The 18,229-nt window shown below is 37.2% G+C and overlaps 1 protein-coding gene across 4 annotated transcripts in view; it reads right to left on the reverse strand.

Annotated features, from left to right (window-relative positions):
* The window catches only part of LOC126259977 (probable tubulin polyglutamylase ttll-15), a 67,796-nt gene that overhangs the window by 3,922 nt on the left and 45,645 nt on the right, over positions 1–18,229 (reverse strand). For all 4 annotated transcript variants that reach the window (XM_049957105.1, XM_049957104.1, XM_049957106.1 and 1 more), the window contains exons 6-8: positions 14,232–14,395; positions 11,289–11,464; positions 1,094–1,215 (exon numbers count right to left, since the gene is read on the reverse strand). In XM_049957105.1, the coding sequence (XP_049813062.1) occupies positions 1,094–1,215; positions 11,289–11,464; positions 14,232–14,395 (462 nt within the window). The remainder of the gene's footprint in view (positions 1–1,093; positions 1,216–11,288; positions 11,465–14,231; positions 14,396–18,229) is intronic.

Raw genomic sequence — 18,229 nt, forward strand, 5'->3', positions numbered from 1 at the left:
CATTATCCTCGTTTTGCTTTTGTTGATGTTCATCTTATATCCTCCTTTCAATACACTATCCATTCCTTTCAACTGCTCTTCCAAGTCCTTTGCTGTCTCTGACAGAATTACGTCATCAGCGAACCTCAAAGTTTTTATTTCTTCTCCATGGATTTTAATACCTACTCCGATTTTTTCTTTTGTTTCCTTTACTGCTTGCTCAATATACAGATTGAATAACATCGGGGAGAGGTTACAACCCTGTCTCACTCCCTTCCCAACCACTGATTCCCTTTCATGCCCCTCAACTCTTATAACTGCCATTTGGTTTCTGTACAAATTGTAAACAACCTTTCGCTCCCTGTATTTTACCCCTGCCACCTTCAGAATTTGAAAGAGAGTATTCCAGTCAACATTGTCAAAAGCTTTCTCTAAGTCTACAAATGCTAGAAACATAGGTTTGCCTTTCCTTAATCTTTCTTCTAGGATAAGTTGTAGGGTCAGTATTGGCTCACGTGTTCCAACATTTGTACAGAAGCGAAACTGATCTTCCCCGAGGTCGGCTTCTACCATTTTTTCCATTCGTCTGTAAAGAATTCGTGTTAGTATTTTGCAGCTGTGACTTATTAAACTGATAGTTCGGTAATTTTCCCATCTGTCAACACCTGCTTTCTTTGGGATTGGAATTATTATATTCTTCTTGAAGTCCGAGGGTATTTCACCTGTCTCATACATCTTGCTCACCAGATGGTAGAGTTTTGTCAGGACTGGCTCTCCCAAGGCCGTCAGTAGTTCTAATGGAATGCTGTCTACTCTCAGGGCCTTGTTTCGACTCAGGTGTTTCAGTATTGTATCTCCCATTTCATCTTCATCTACATCCTCTTCCATTTCCATAATATTGTCCTCAAGTACATTGCCCTTGTATAGACCCTCTATATACTCCTTCCACCTTTCTGCTTTCCCTTCTTTGCTTAGAACTGGGTTTCCATCTGAGCTCTTGATATTCATACAAGTGGCTCTCTTTTCTCCAAAGGTCTCTTTAATAGCTTAAAATACACTATTTGACATTTGTAATATTTAAACATATTTAGTGTTTAGTACATCATAGTCTCACCTGTTGGAGGAATATAAAATTCTCCCAACACCAACCAAGGAGAACACACTGTACAGTACTTGCTCATACAATAACTGGTTTGGTGGAAAATGTGCAGATGACAAGTTAGGTGACATATTTGCCTACAAAAAAAGAAGTGTGTGTTAGAAAAATGATCAGCAAAAATCAAGAATTTCTTAATAGTGTTATTAATGTTTTCACACATTTGTATTACATCTTAAATCAACAAAATGAAATAAGAAGGACAGGTAAGATATAATATAATAGTTGAATTTTGTTGTGTGTGTGCCTAACAATTTTTATTTATTTCTTGTTGATGAACAAAATACTCGTAGGTGTGACAGTCAGACATAATAAATTTTTTTCTTTTATTGCCAATGTGAATCTGTGACCTGGAGAAGTATGAACAAATACTGCAGTTTAACATACCATTGACAGTGAGGTGATTACAGATGGAATACAAGCTAAGAATGGATTAGGATGGGGAGGGAACTGGCCATCATTAATTGAATCAAAGACACCAGAATAAGCCAAAAGTTGATTTTCTAGACTGAACTTCACAAACTATGAGAGACTAATTTGTAGAAATAATTCAAAAGCCAAGATCGCTTAGATACTGTTTACTGGATAACTGGTTTCAACACATTAAAGGTTCCATCATCGGATCTGAATGTAGATCAACATTTATAAACCATTTGGATGTAACAATACATGAGCCAGACCAGCTGATATAAAATCATTGTCACAAAAAATAAAAAACAACTGCTCTCTTGGTCATTCTTTTCCATAAAATATGTAAAACCGCAGCCACAAGATAAAACTATTTGGTACATGACCGCTGCTTGGGCAACAACACTCGGCTGACCATTGTTAGCCGAGCAGCGGTCGTGTACCAAATAGTTTTATCTTGTGGCTGCGGTTTTACATATCTTATGGAAAAGAATGACAATGAGAGCAGTTGTTTTTTTATTTTTTGTGACAATTATTTTATATCAGCTGGTCTGGCTCATGTATCGTTATATCCAAATGGTTTATAAATGTTGATCTACATGATGGCACCTTTAGTGTGTTGAAACTGGCTATCCAGTAAACTGTATTTAAGCGATCTCAGATTTTGAATTATTTCTACAACAGTGTGATCACCCCACTATGCACTGTGTGTTCACTACAAAAATTTATGATTGTAGTATCTTTGTGCCTCTTTCAGTTCAGTGTATATGAACAATGACAGTTTCATTGTGACTCAGATTCCATGGTAAATTACAGATCTGGCTATAACTCACTGGATGAGATAGTTTTTCACAAGTGAAAAGCAACAAGACACTATCACCAACAGAACCATGCCAGTGAAGCAAAGCACTGTGCAAACGAATATATAGGTTGATGACTACTTACATGCCTCTGAAGGTACCAGTGAAAAGAAAATGTTCAATTTCTAAGCTGTATTCATAACCAAAGGGAACAACAAAAATGAAAATTACTATGAGCTCATAACATCAATAAATTTCAATATTTTTGAAATTATGAACACTTTTCTTAGATATGCTTGGGTAGCTATAGGATACAGAAGTATATCTTACTGCAATATTACCTATAAAGTTGTGGACGCTATTGTCTACAGAAAAGTATATATCCTGGCTCTAGTCTTGGCCAGGTCACAGAAGATATGAAAGCATTAACTAGAAATTTGAAAGAGGAGGACCAGGTACTGACATTTCAGGGGACAGGAGTACAGAGGGGTGGGGGGGGGGGGGGGGGTGCCGAGCAACAAGAAGGCTACAAATAAGGCAATAGTCTACACTTCACCAAATCTTCCATACTTGCCCTACCTGATGACCTGGCCAGGGAAGAAATCTTTGACTTAAAGAACACTGAAAAGAACACAGTCTTACATTTAAGTTACAAATTTCTTTTTCTATTTGGAATATTTGGAGGGGAAGTTGTACAGTTTTAACATGTGGAATGGCACACATGACTATGGCTAATGTGAGAAATTTACTAATTGTCAAAGAGACTGTCACTCAAAGTGATATGATGGTAGCTGGAGAACTTAGTTGTGTCAAGGGCAGATGATATTCTCCCGAATGAACACATATAATAATACTGAATAAAACACAGGATCAACCTATATGTAGTCTTCTGGTGTGAAGCATCTAGAGTGCAAAAAATTATTTATTCTACAGAAGTCCACAATAAAAATAATGAGTAATAATGATAACTAAACATCTCACAGCAGCCTCATCAGGATCCTAGAGATTCTTACACTTATATGGTATTTGTTGTTAACAAGAAGAGTGAATTTAGAATAAATTCTGCAATTCACAGTCACAATTCTAGAAGTAAGACTAATTTTCAAATACACTGTGCATCGCTCTTTTGTGCTCAGAATGGAGTTTTACACTATGGGAATTTTCAATTTCCTCCCTGATGTCTACTCGCAACCAATTACAGGCTTCTCCACCAGAGAATAAAACTCCATTCTGTACCCAACATAGGGATATGTAGTCTACACAAAAATTAATTTTACTTGTGATTGTACACTGCAGCGCTCACCCTAAATTCACTCTTTTTGTTGACAGTAAATACTGTTAGGGAGTATATGTATGTTGACGATCCCTAGGTTCCTAAGAGGCTTCTGCAAGATATTCATTTATCAGCTTATTTCATGCTCCTGTTGAAGATTATCGATAGGAAGGTACTGAGTGGACATATGCAACATATACTACAATCCCGTCTGCAGACCAACACAATGAGAGAGATACCTATGTGCACATCCACAGGCTGCTGTCACCTCAGTTTACTATTCATTAGATGCCTAGAGGCTTTGTGGAGTCTCATCCAGTGCATACCCATTGTTTTCTATTTTTGGTACCTGTAAGTCATTTTTATTTGTTCAGAATTGGGTAATATGAGTTTTTGTAAGACTGGAGGTCAAGATTTTTGCTGCAAACCAGTTTTAAACCTGTTTCATTATTCTAATGTCTGTATCTGGCATGGTTGTTTTCAGGCCATTTACCAATATACATGTGTGATCAGCAAACATCATAGTTTTTTGAATTTCTCAAATGTTCCTAGAGCAGGACAAGCACAAAATCTTCCAGAACACCATGTTTAATGTTTCCCAACTCAGTTTTCTATTCTTAAGATATGACGCCATCCATGGAAAATGAATGCTTAATCACCATACTATTTTAATTTCCCCAGTACAACATTACAGTCCCACACAATTACCTGGGCAAGATTGTACAAAATGCCAACAAGATAATTTCTTTCATTTAGTTTTAAAAGAACTAAGTTTTCAAGATCGTACACTATCTGCTCAGTAGGAAAGTCTTTATGGAAGCCAAACTGAACAGTTGCTATAAGGTTATTCTTAATAAGATGATAAGTTACATTCTCAAAAATTTTTGAGAACAAATTTTGGAGGAAGATGGGTCAATAATTAGAGTTCAATTGCTTGTATCCACATTTATAAGTAGGTATTACTGCTGCATATTCTGGGAAGGGAAGACGCACTACCAGTTATCAAGATAATATGGCAAAATTGAAGCAGGAGCAGCAGCGGTGGCAGTAGTAGTAGTTGTCATTGCTGTTTCTGTTTTGTAGTAGCAGAAGTAACAGTAGTAGTTTGTTCATCGAGAGACACTGTACATTGTGTGGATATTTGTGGAAAATACATAGAATAATAATAATAATAATAATAATAATAAAAGGGTGTACAGCATCCTACATAATACAAGTATGCATCATACCCTTCACAATATCACATTCAAAATTGCACATACAACTTTAATTACACAAATGCATGAAAAAGATGTCTTACATGGAGTGTATAGCTAACATTTACATACAAATACCTAACAGTTCCAACACCTTTGTTCAAAATGGCAAGCACTTAAAAATTGCTATTGACACATAATACATTAATATAATTAGTTACTACATGGTTATTTCTGGTATTCTTCTACACTATAACTGCAGTTAGTTATTAAAAATTTGAATACTGTTTCCTTAAACGAAAACATTTTTTTTTATTTCTTTCATCTGTGCCATAAATTTGTTGTACAATCTAGTGCCTTGAATGCTTATTTGTTTTGTGCTAAATCCTTATTTACTCTTTTTATATGGATATCACTGTACATTCTTGTAAGAATGAAACTCTTGAGCTCGTTTTGAAATTGTCACTGTACCTTTTTGTATTAATTACACGTTTTATATGTAGATTTGTGGTAAGGATAGAATATTTACATGTTGAAATAACTTCTTGGAGGGTGTTAGCCTTGAACTGTTGGTAATAATTCTATTAGCTTGTTTCTGTACAGTGAAGATGTTTTGCTTATTTGTCTTACTATGGCCCCAGAAGGTCAGGCCAGAGGTAATAGCAGAACACATGTAAGCAAAGTAGTTAATTCTGCTACACTTTCTACTACACATGCTACTAATTACACATAACACAAAGTAAGTAGAACTTAACTTGCTAGTGAGATAGAGGCTGTGGGCTTTACAGTCTAAATTTTTATCTATATGGACAACTATAATTTTTGTGACAGCTACCCTCTGAATTACTTTATTTTGTATTCTGAGATCCAGGTTGGGATGTGATTTTGTTTTCCTGTAATGAATATAATACTGTAATAGTTCTTGAAATTATTAAGGTCAACTTATTCATTTCAAACCAATTTCATAAATATTCTAATACTGGTCACAGATGTTGATAATATCTGGTTTATATCATGTACAACAACATTTGTATCATCAGCAAATACAGTTATGCGAGTGCCTCTGGTTGGAATCTTGTTATTATTAAAGAAATAAGAAACAGGAAGGGTCCTATAACACTTCCCCGTGGCACCTCAAATGACGCAGTCTGAATATTAGATCTGTAAAAAATACTTTGTTTTTTAAAGTTTGCTGAAGTAATTTCTACTACCTGTTTCCTATTATGGAGATATCACTGAAACCATTTTTTTTGCCACTCCTCATGCACCAATAGCTTATAACTTGTCTACAGCTGAACAGTATTAAATGACATCAATAACACAGGCCAATGAAAAATTTTTTTAAACTTTTTTTACTTTGATAGCTGATCTTTACATATTTTTATGAGCTGAATCCAAATCTAGCCCTAGCTTTTTGGATCACCCATAGTTTTTGAGCAATATGCTTTTTACTATATAGTATAAAAGTCCTATACTATATGGTAAAAAGGGAAATTAATGAAATGTTTTGTTACAACATGGTTTGTATTTACAGTAAGCTACTTAACACAATGATGTGTGTTAACAGAGGTTTCACTTGTCAGCTGGAATTGGTTTGCATTTTCTCTCTCTTTTTTCTTTGAAGCTTCTTGTGTAGCTTTTTCTATGATGAGTCACTTGCTGAACTCCTTCATGAAGTGACCAACAGTAGTCCCCCATCATGTTGGTGTTCCAGCAGCCTTCGCAGTGTTTTTCCATCACTAGTTTTGGATGAATCAATAAACAGCCTCCAGTCTTCCTTTTTGTATCCAATACCAAATTCATTCATTGGGCTGGGGATGTCTGAACAGTACACTAAATCACCTTCTTGTTGAAAAAACTTGGAGAGTTGCTGCACTCTCTTTCTATACATGTACATGCTGGTTCCAACTGCCAATAAGTTTTTTTCTTTTAATGTAGAGCCAAGCAATTCAGCTTTTTCTTTCATTAAGCCCAGATCCCTAACCAAATTCTTAAGCTCGGCCTGCGTACACAATTTTGGCTATAGACTTTCTGTATTACAATGGAATTCATCATCATCTGGTTCAACTAAATCAGGTTATACATCAGAAAATACATATGTTGGAATAGAATTTAAATCATCTGGTGGTTCAGGAACTGGCAAATATACACCATGCTCTACTGGTCAGATGACAGACATAAGGTTAGGGTAGCTTATTATCTTCTTGTTTTTCGAATTATGACCAGTAATATCAACACTGCAAAAGTAGCAATCATTGGAATGATTTCTTGGCTCCCTCCATATCATAGAAACAGCAAATCTAAAAGCTCTTTTCTCCCTTTTGGACCATTTTCTCAGATCTCCAACACACACATAACATACTTTATGCGGCACCCAAGACTTATCTTCATCACTAAGTTTAGATCCAAAGTATGATAGATAAACCTTTTTCACAAAGTCTGTAATGTTTCTTTGGCGTTTTTCAATCAAAAATTCACCACAAATATAAAAAAAATTGTCAGCAGAGTTTTTACAACCATGATTAGACATTGTACTGATCACATGTACAGGAAATGGGAAAGTGAGCTTAGGTTGACAGTAGACAAAACACCATCTGTTAACACAAAAATAGAGTCGACCTTTTTTAGCCAGCAAATATTTTTCAGCAGTGCTCCCAACGTCATCTACATTCATTACACCTCCTTTTTAAATTATTTTAACTACATAAAAGCTGTTAAATTCTTTAAAAAATCACTTACTTTAATAAATTTAACTGTAAAATGTGAAGAAATGGTGGGTGATACAGTTTTTTAAATATCATATTTGGATTTCCCATCCTAAAAAACATAAGAATAAGGTATTTTCAGCAAAAAAAGTATTTCCATCATTGGCCTGTGTAATTCGAAGTTTATTCCTATTGTATTGGTTTACAGACAAGAAACTGAATTTTTCAAGGTAACTTGTAATTCTGTGTTTCATGACTGTCTCTATTACTTTTGAAAATACAGATAACACAGATATTGGTCTATAGTTTCCTACTTCCTGTACATTGCTCTTTTTAAAGAATGGTTTTATTTTTGAAAATTTTAATCTTTGTGGAAACACTCCTTTTGACAATGATGTATTTATGATACATGATAGTGGTTCTGATATGGTACGAGGATATTTAGTTATGACTGAACCAGGTACCTCACCAGTCCCTGAAGACATTTTATTCTTCATTGTTTCTAGTATTTTAAGAAGTTTTGATTTGTTTGTGAAACATGCCACTATTGATTTTACACGTTTTTCTCTTGGAGCTGGGGTTCTGCTATTCCTAAAGCAATTTTTACTCAGGTTGACTGGATTATTTACAAAGTAGTCATTTATATAATTTGCAAGAGTAAGGTTTCTGAGTAACACTCTGTGTTCAACTTTTAAAAAGAATGTCATCTTGATTTTTAACATTTTTGTTTATTTCTTTTTTCTGCTACATTCCTTTTTGCTCTCAATTTGATTGCTGTCCCTGTAATTACTTTGTCATTGTGCATTGTCTTAGCGTGGTGTTAGACTATTCACAGTCCATCTCAGTAAATGTAACTGATCTGTCTCTGATGGACCATTTCTTGTTCCTGTGGTTTCAGCTAATGTTAAGAATAAGCCACTGCATTTAGTTGCCAATGATTTGAATTCAATATCATGTCTCACTGTTACTGTCATCTGGGAGTTAAATATCATTAGCCATAGCAAATTCATTCATTTCACATTTAATAATGCTCCAAATTGTCCTTGGTTTTGTTCTCAACTTTTTGATGACACAATAAACAATTATGCAACACTTTTGGTAGCTTATTTTCAAGTCTTAATTAGAGCTAGTCCTTTACAATAAATAAAGTTCTCTGCCTTCCATGCAAAAGACACCTTGACCTCAGATGTCAGCTACTTTTTCTCTGGATTTCTACACTAATTGTTTCTGACTTCTTGTAAACAAAAACTGGATTCACAGTGCCTTATGAATCTTTTAAGAAAGAATTAAATTTCTCACCTACTATGTATTCCAGGCAATCTTCTTCCCATTTTTCAACCTGCAGATTATATCTGAATAGTGTAGCTCCTGAGCATTTACAATTCTGTGGAAGTTTACATTTCCCTTTTTAGTTCAATCTAATTGATACCATTTAACCATCACTATCAGATAAACCATTTATTATAGGGTTTGCATCTATTTCATGAAAGATTGTTGCATTTTGAAACAAATTTTGGAGCGCTGGTGCACAATGTCCTTCTATCCTTCTTGGGAATGTTGCTATGTGGACCAAACCAAGTATGGACATTTTTTAACACTATACGTCCTTCATAAGAAATAACTGAGATTAAATCACTATTGAAATCTCCAGGTACACTCACTTCCCAGTTACTTCTACCAAGTCTTACTAGTAGCCTCTGTAACTGCTAAATGAAATTTTGTATATATCCTGTTGGAGTCTGTAGACAGACAGAACTGCTATCTTGTATGTATCTGCAATTCTATTACTGAAACACAGCACTCAAAGGAGTGTTCAGTGGAACACTCACTGTCTGTAACTTTATTCTGCTTCCTCTCTATTTCCTTATATTATGCCTATGCTGATATGCTGATTTATCTGTATTTTGCACATTGCAATGTGATGCAGTTTAGTACCAAAATTATTTTATTACAACTGCCAAGGGCAGCATACATTTATGCTAACACAAAATGCAATAATTTGAAACAGATTTTGTTGTTGTTGTTGTGGTCTTCAGTCCAGAGACTGGTTCGATGCAGCTCTCCATGTTACTCTATCTCTGAGTAACTACTGCAACCTACATCCTTCTGAATCTGCTTAGTGTATTCATCTCTTGGTCTACCTCTACTATTATTACCCTACACAATACCCTCAAATATTAAATTGGTGATCCCTTGATGCCTCAGAATGTGTCCTACCAACAAGTACCACCGTTTAGTCATGTTGTGCCACAATCCTCTTCTCCCCACTTCTGTTCAGTACCTTCTGATTACTTACATGATCTACCCATCTAATCTTCAGCATTCTTCTGTAGCACCACATTTCAAAAGCTTCTATTCTATTCTTGTCTACTCTATCTCTCATCCACGTTTCACTTCCATACATAGATTCACTCCGTACAAGTACTTTCAGAAAAGACTTCCTGACACTTAAATCTATACTCGATGTTAACAAATTTCTCTTCTTCAGAAACGCTTGCCTTGCCATTGCCAGCCTATATTTTATATCCTCTCTACTTCAACTATCATCAGTTATTTTGCTCCCCAGATAGCAAAATCCATCTACTACTTTAAGTGTCTCATTTCCTAATCTAATCCCCTCAGTATCACCCGACTTCATTTGACTACTTTCTTCCATTATCCTCATTTTGCTTTTGTTGATCTTCATCTTATAATCTCCTTTCAAGACACTGTCCACTTTGTTCAACTGATCTTCCAGGTCCTTTGCTGTCTCTGACAGAATTACAATGTCATCAGCAAACCTCATAGTTTTTATTTCTTCTCCATGGATTTTAATTCTTGCTCCAAATTTTTCTTTTGTTTCATTTACTGCTTGCTCAGTATACAGATTGAATAACATTGGAGATAAGCTACAACCCTGTCTCACTCCCTTCTCAACCACTGCTTCCCTTTCATACCCCTCTACTCTTATAACTGCCATGTGGTTTCTGTATAAATTGTAATAGCCTTTTGCTCCCTGTATTTTACCCCTGCCACCTTCAGAATTCCACCTTCAGAATTTTAAAGAGAGTATTCCAGTCAACATTGTCACAAGCTTTCTCCAAGTCTACAAATGCTAGAAACATAGGTTTGCCTTTCCTTAATCTATCTTCTAAGATACGTCAGTTGTAGGGTCTGTATTGCCTCGTGTGTTCCAATATTTCTAAGGAATCCAAACTGATCTTCCCCGAGTTTGGCTTCTACCAGTTTTTCCATTTGTCTGTAAAAAATTCGTGTTAGTATTTTGCAGCCATGACTTATTAAACTGATAGTTCGGTAATTATCACACCTGTCGACATCTGCTTTCTTTGGGATTGGAATTATTCCATTCTTCTTGAAGTCTGAGGGTATTTGGCCTGTCTCATACATCTTGCTCGCCGGATGGTAGTTTTGTCATGGCTGGCTCTCCCAAAGCTATCAGTAGCTCTAATGGAATGTTGTCTATTCCCGGGGCCTTTTTTTGACTTAGGTCTTTCAGTGCTATTTTTGAAATTCAATAAGATGTCTAGCTGCATGTAGCCATCAAAGCTATAAATCAACCAAATAACAGAAGATCATGGAATTAACTAAATTCACAGTAATTGCATTTGAAACTGGACCTCATACAAGAGTCTTTTAATTTCTTGCCTTTCAAACAAAACAGATATACAAAAAACACATCATGCACTCATAAACACTACATTACTATTAATTTATATTCATGTGTGGGTCTTTAATTTATATTTTTCTTCTGAAATGTTATAACTTCTTTACCTCCATTAGATAAACATTTAAATCCTCATCCAGCACAAGATCAATCCGCACCATTTCAAAAAAATTTGACGTAGATTTGAATTTTGACGAAATCTGTATTATTAATGCTTCTTTCACCAGATATATATTTCTAATTGCTTCATCAACTTGATTCCAAATTTTGTCTGTGTCTTTCCCTGAAAACAGTACACAGTAATGTAAATCAGATTATTTTCTCTTTGTTCCTTATTTGAAGTTAGATGGCTATATGTCAGAGATATTTATTCATTCAAGAAGTCTAGTTGCTAAATATTTCTCCTTTCTGAGAAATTCGTTTCCCACTTACCTTTAAATTCTTTCTTATGAATGTATAGCAGTAATGAGATCATGTTAGTTGTCATATAATTAAGACAGAGAAGGCTATTAATTGAAATATTTGCAGCTGATTAGTAAAGACAGCACCAGAAGAATTAACAAATAGGTGAATTATAAAATACTGTAACGTCTCAGATTTTTCAAGTAGTTTCAGTTTTCTCGAAACTGCTGTGTGAATTTTACATTTTCACTTGATTCAAAAATATTTTATTTGAATTCAATGTAAACCAAGTGCACACCAAGTACACCTAATGCAATGGGGAAAAGGAAAGTGATATAACAGATCTTACACCATTGGCTTTATCTAGAAGACAAAAAATATCCGCCAATCAAAATTATAATACACTCTAAGGCAGATGGATAAATCATGTGGTGCACAAGTAAACACAAACATCAGCATATTGCTCTAATTTTTTAAAATTTTGCTCTTCTTCCAGTTCTACTTTTTTTTCAGGAGGAGTGGGGGGGGGGGGGGGGGTTGAGGTACCTAAAGAAGAAGGAAAACTCCACAGTTAGTGTCATTAACTAGCCTTTCAGTGTGTATATGCACCATGAACTATTCACCTGCAGAATTCCTGCAGTTGCATATTTTGATTTTTTTATGTAGTCTCTATCCTGCAATTCCATTGCCATAATACACAGTGATCCAAAATAATGGGAAATTCTGGAATGCATTGTGGCAATGCTGCGAGGTAGGTGGTGCTGAATGACATATAAAATGCTGCTCGCACTGTCTTGCTGTTTAGTAAACTAAACATGGAGCAATGGAATGATGTCTAGCATGCCTTTGTGGTACAAGCTTATTGCAAGAACGCAATTGTGGAGGCTGCATATCAAGAATTTTGGCATCATTTCAACATTGGGTAGCATGGTCATGTTCTCTCGCTCAGGGCATGCAATCAACACCTGGGTCTGCAATTTTGAAGCAATGAGTTCTGCATTGAAGAAGCTAACTGCAGGGAGACCCCCCAAAGCACTCATATGGGAGACAATGTCAAGGCTGTGTGAATTGCTTTGATAAGAGCTCCGCAGTGCTCTGTTTCGATGTCATGCAGAGTCTCTACAATTGCTCCACTCAATTGTTCAATGAATACTGAATGTGGATTGAGAGTGCCACCGGTACAAGCTGCACATCATTCAGCAACTTCAACCTAACAATCCGCTAATGCACAGACAATACACTGAACACATGTTAGCAAAAGTGCACGACAATGACAATTTTGTTAACAACCTATGGATGTCGGTAGAAGCACTGTTTCACCTCAGTGGCTTTGTGAACAGACAGAATTTTTATTTTGATCTCATCAAAATTCACATCAGCTACACAAGCATCCACTGCACAGCAGCAAGGTTACTGTATTGTACACCATATCATCAAGTGCTGTTTCAGGCCCCTACTTTTTTGAAGATGATGATGGGTGCACAGTCCACTGTAACATTTGTTCGGCATATTTCCATGATGAAAAGTTCTGTTGTGAATGAATTGCCCCATTTTCCTGCCAATAGTTGGTTTCAACATGACTGAGTAATGACACATACAGCATGAAACTTGAAAAAAAGAGACAGCATTGGTCGTATATTTTTTACTATTGCAAAATCGATTTTCTGTCACTGAGTGACCATCTTCAGTGCTATATTGTATAACTTAAATTGGGATGCACTGTTGTCACTAAGCTTACGGCGATCACATAGACTCAGTGACAACAGTGCATTCCAATTTAAGTTATACAATATAGCACTGAAGATGGTCACTCAGTGACAGAAAATCGATTTTGCAATAGTAAAAAATATACAACCAATGCTGTCTCTTTTTTCAAGTATACCTGTTATCTGGTCGTAGTGCACAAGACAACATGGAGTCGCCAATCAACATACAGCATGGATATCAATGCGATGATTGATTGGTAACTGTATCATTTCAAGGCACAGTTACATTGTGTGGCCTTCAAGATCGCTTGACCTGACAGTGTGTGACCTTATCTTCTGGGGTCACCTTAAGAAGACGGTTACCATACTCAACCAGCTACCACCAAACAACTTAAGGCAAGAATATGAGAGGGAATCAGAATTCCTATTGAAATGTTAGGTTGAACCATACATGACATTCCTATCAGGCTGCAGGAAGGTCTACCCCAAGGAGGACCACATCTATCAAATGCATTATTCAAGAAATAAAAATCACTGTGAAATACAATAATGGCATACTCTGTACTACACACTGACATAAACAAATATGTAAGTAACTGTGTTCGTCTATTAATCTCCATTCTAAAATTTCCCATTCTTTTGAGCCGCACTGCCCTGCACTACTACTATAATACTGTAAACATAGTAAAGTACAATCAAAACCTTTTTGTATAAGTGACAAAATGATATTTTAAAAAATTATCAGTGTAATGTCAAAATGAGATCTTATTACAGTAAAATTAGCAGTGCAGATTAACTTAACGGTATTGAGTAAGACACAAAAAGAAATAAAGAGCATGCAAATAAGTGTAAGTGAATAGAAGCTGTGAAGATGACCTCCTCCTTTACCCCCATGTTATCTTATACAACGTCCTATTTCGTTTAGTAATTCTTTCATCTTACCAATGCTCTTCATATATGCATCAAAAGACCCTTTCATGGAGAAACCCAAGTCATTATAATAACTCTTGAGTGACGGTACCTCCCATATGGGAAGGTAATCATCTCCCACAACATATTTATCAAGTACAGTTGGATCAAAGGGATGATACTTGACAGGACAAAACCTGAAGCAAAATTTTTGGACACTTCAGAAAAAAACAATCTTTATAAGAGAAATGGACTCAATTAGGACAAAGATGAAATAAATTACAATTACTGCACACTGCATTTCAAATATGAAAATATTGATAACTGATGCAGGTTAAAATGCACATTTTTTTAAAAAATACAGTTGAATACCCAGCTTCTAGAACTTCCATATAGCTTCTCTACATGGATATCAGGAAATATGTAAAACAAGAAACTAAAATGAGAAGTTATGCTAAGCCCGTGAGTGGGAATACAAGTGAGAAAAAAGGGGGGAGGGAGAGGGGGAGGGAAGAAGGGAGGGAAAGAGAGTGAGGGGCAGGGGAGAGGGGAAAGGAGAGGGAAGGGGAGAGGGACAAAGCGAGGGAGGGAGGGGGAGAGGGAAAGAGGGGGGAGGGGGAGAGAACCAAGATTCAGAGCACAGAGTATCAATAATGAGTTGCTGGAAATCAATGGACCAATAGAGAAGCTAAAAAAAAAAAAAAAATAAAAAATAAAAAAAACTAAAGGATGCAATGGGAAAAAACCGCACAAAGTCAGAAAAAAGCATCATGGAGAAATACACAAGAAAATATGCAAGCAATACATTGAAAATATAAAATGGGAGACAATAAACAACAGACATTTGGATAATATGCAGAATGTAAATAGACAATGGAGAAAGACAGGTTGTGGAAGACAATAAGAAAGCATATACAGTGGAAACTATACATATTGCGACCAGATGGCTCTGAGCACTATGCGACTTAACTTCTCAGGTCATCAGTCGCCTAGAACTTAGAACTAATTAAACCTAACTAACCTAAGAACATCACACACATCCATGCCCGAGGCAGGATTCGAACCTGCGACCATAGCGGTTGCTTGGTTCCAGACTGTAGCGCCTAGAACCGCATGGCCACTCTGGCCGGCATATTACAGCCAGATGAATGATTACGGTGGTTCCATAGCAAGTTCAACAAAAAGTTATGGGCGGATGCTGATAAAAGTAAAAAGTTTATGAGAATTAACTCTCACTGACAACTTGGTAGTAAAACGAAACTACAGGGTTCCTGAGATCTTTTCAAGTCTCAGTCATCTATGATGTATTTAAGCAGACTGAAGAGACGAATGAAAATTTGTACTAAAGCCAAAATTTTGACCTGGGTCTTTGGAATTACACAGTTTCATTTGATTAAAATAACTAGGTCTGGATTTCAGGCATTATCTCACATTTCATTCAATGCTGAGGTGCTATTCCAATATTCCAATACAGTTGGAGAACCTCTGCAATGCTGTTCAAGTTTATGGGGAATATGAAGTGGGCTGAGGCATGAATTGGAATTTGGATTGAGGAGGGAGGCACACTAAGATAGTTCGTGCAGTTGTGCAAAGCCACTGTTCCAGGGCAGGATAATGGTTTGCACACCTGCCTCATGAGCAGGAGACCCAGATTTGAATCCCAGCCTTGGTACAAATTTTGATTTGTTGCTTCAGACTGCATGTATACAACTTGGTAGGAGTTATATCAATATAAAGTGCCGGACCAAAAATTAGAAGTAACTTAATAAATCACAAGTGCTCCTTCAAAAGTCCTCCTGTAAAGTGAATGGTTATCTTTACTCATTCCATCCACAGTTTTCCACTAAAAGTATGTGACTTAACACTGTAATGTTACTGAAATCAAGTACAGGCATTCAAAGCTGCAACACATCAGGGAAATAATTTCAGCACTTCCATTAGGAAAACCTCTGATCTCCATTAATGACAACAGATATTTCTGCTTTCAGCTTACTGATTTATATTATGAAAGGTCCATTTTTTCTTCAGGTTAACCAATGCTACAAGACTTAACTGTTCTAGTAAGAAAATCATGGTAAAAATAAGATCTCCAAGTGGAAACAAATTCAAATAAAAGTTTCTACTAACCAGACAGCAACACACTTGGAAAAGAACAAATGCATATGCAGATACTAGGTGTCTAACCAAACACTTCTTCCTCTGGCCAGAATTTAGAAAATAGTTGAATGAAGCAAAACTAGGTATTACCAGAAAGAAACAATATTATGAGAAAGGAACTTGCTACTCACCATATAGTGGAGATGCTGACAATAAAAAGACACTCACAATTAAAGCTTTCGACCATTAAGGCCTTTGTCAACAATAGACACACACAAACACGCAGACACAACTCACACACACGATTGCAGTCCCAGGCCAACTGAAACCACCCTGCGAGCAGCAACATCAGTGTATGATGGGAATGGCGACTGGGTGGGGGTAGAGGAGGCTGGGGGGGGAGGGGGAGGGGGAGGGATAGTATGGTGGGGGTGGTGGACAGTAAAGTGGGGTTGGTGAGTGGGAGAAGGGGGAGAAAGTACCAGAAAAGGAGAGAAATAAAAAGACTGGATGTGGTGGTGGAATCACGGCTGTGTAGTGCTGGAATGGGAACAGGGAAGCGGCTGGATGGGTGAGGACAGTGACTAATGAAGGTTGAGGCCAGGAGTGTTACAGGAATGTAGGATGTATTGCAAGGAAAGTTCCCACCTGCACAGTTCAGAAAAGCTTGTGTTGGTGGAAGGATGCATATGGCACAGGCTGTGCAGCACTCACTGAAATGAAGGATGTCATGTTTGGCAGCATGTTCAGCAACAGGATGGTCTGCTTGTTTCTTGGTCGCAGTTTGTTGGTGGCCATTCAGGTGGACTGACAGCTTGTTAGTTGTCAAGCCTACATAATGCAGCACAGTGGTTGCAGCTTAGCTTGTAGACCACATGAATGGTTTTGCAGGTAGCCCTGCCTTTAAAAGGGATAAGCGATGTTAGTGACCAGAGTGGAGTAGGTGGTGATGGAAGGATGTATTCTCCTTTGAAAGTATTACTTAAAAAAAAATCCAGGGTATGGCTATGGGCACCCGCATGGCACCATTCTATGCCAACCTATTCATTGGCCATCTACAGGAATTCTCCTAAAAACCCAGAATCCTGAACCCCTCACATGGTTCAGATTCACTGATGAAATCTCTGCTATCTGAATCGAAGGTGAGGGCATCCTATCTGCATTCTTCCAGAACCTCAACAACTTCTCCCCCATTTGCTTCACTTGGTCCATCTCAACGCAACAAACCACCTTAAAGATGGCTACATCAGTACCTCCGTCCATAACTTTTGTATTCGCAGACCCAACCGAATAGCATGCGCACCCTGCCGTTGCCTCGCTTGCCACAGTTTCCCGTCGCGACCGCCGGCGGCCCATGGTGTTACCGCTGACTGAAGCCGATTGAAAACATTGCGCCATTGCTAAACTGGGGCCTACAGTGCCTTCTGGCTACACGATATAACAGGAGCACTGGCCCCGAGTCAGGGAGTCTGCAGACAGCTCGTTGCAGTCATCAGTGGCATCGTTTGTTGTCTGGTTAGCTAGCTCGCTGTGTGATTCAGTATTGTATAACGACTTAGGCCACGAATCAGGAATATTATTGGACACTAATTAGAACTGTATCTACGGTACACTGTTCGCTGTCAATAAAGCTAAGTAACTGTTTTATACTAGCTGGTGCTTATTTGTCACTAATCGTTTTCCTGCCACCAGATTTTAGTCACAACCTGGTCACATCCTACTCCGTATCCAAATTATGGTTGCCACATCCAGGCAGCCCATAAAAGTGGCGATGAGGATTTTGGTTTTGCTGAGCAGCAGGCGGACTCTGCCTCCTGCCGCCATTGTCAATCCTACTTGCCTCAACGTTTGCTATTGCTTGTGCACCATTTGCTAATTGCTTCTTGCTTGCGCCTAACCAAAACTAACCGAATTTCTTGTGGACATTTTTGGAT

Source organism: Schistocerca nitens, chromosome 5, assembly GCF_023898315.1.
Source record: "Schistocerca nitens isolate TAMUIC-IGC-003100 chromosome 5, iqSchNite1.1, whole genome shotgun sequence".
Classification (NCBI taxonomy): domain Eukaryota; kingdom Metazoa; phylum Arthropoda; class Insecta; order Orthoptera; family Acrididae; genus Schistocerca; species Schistocerca nitens.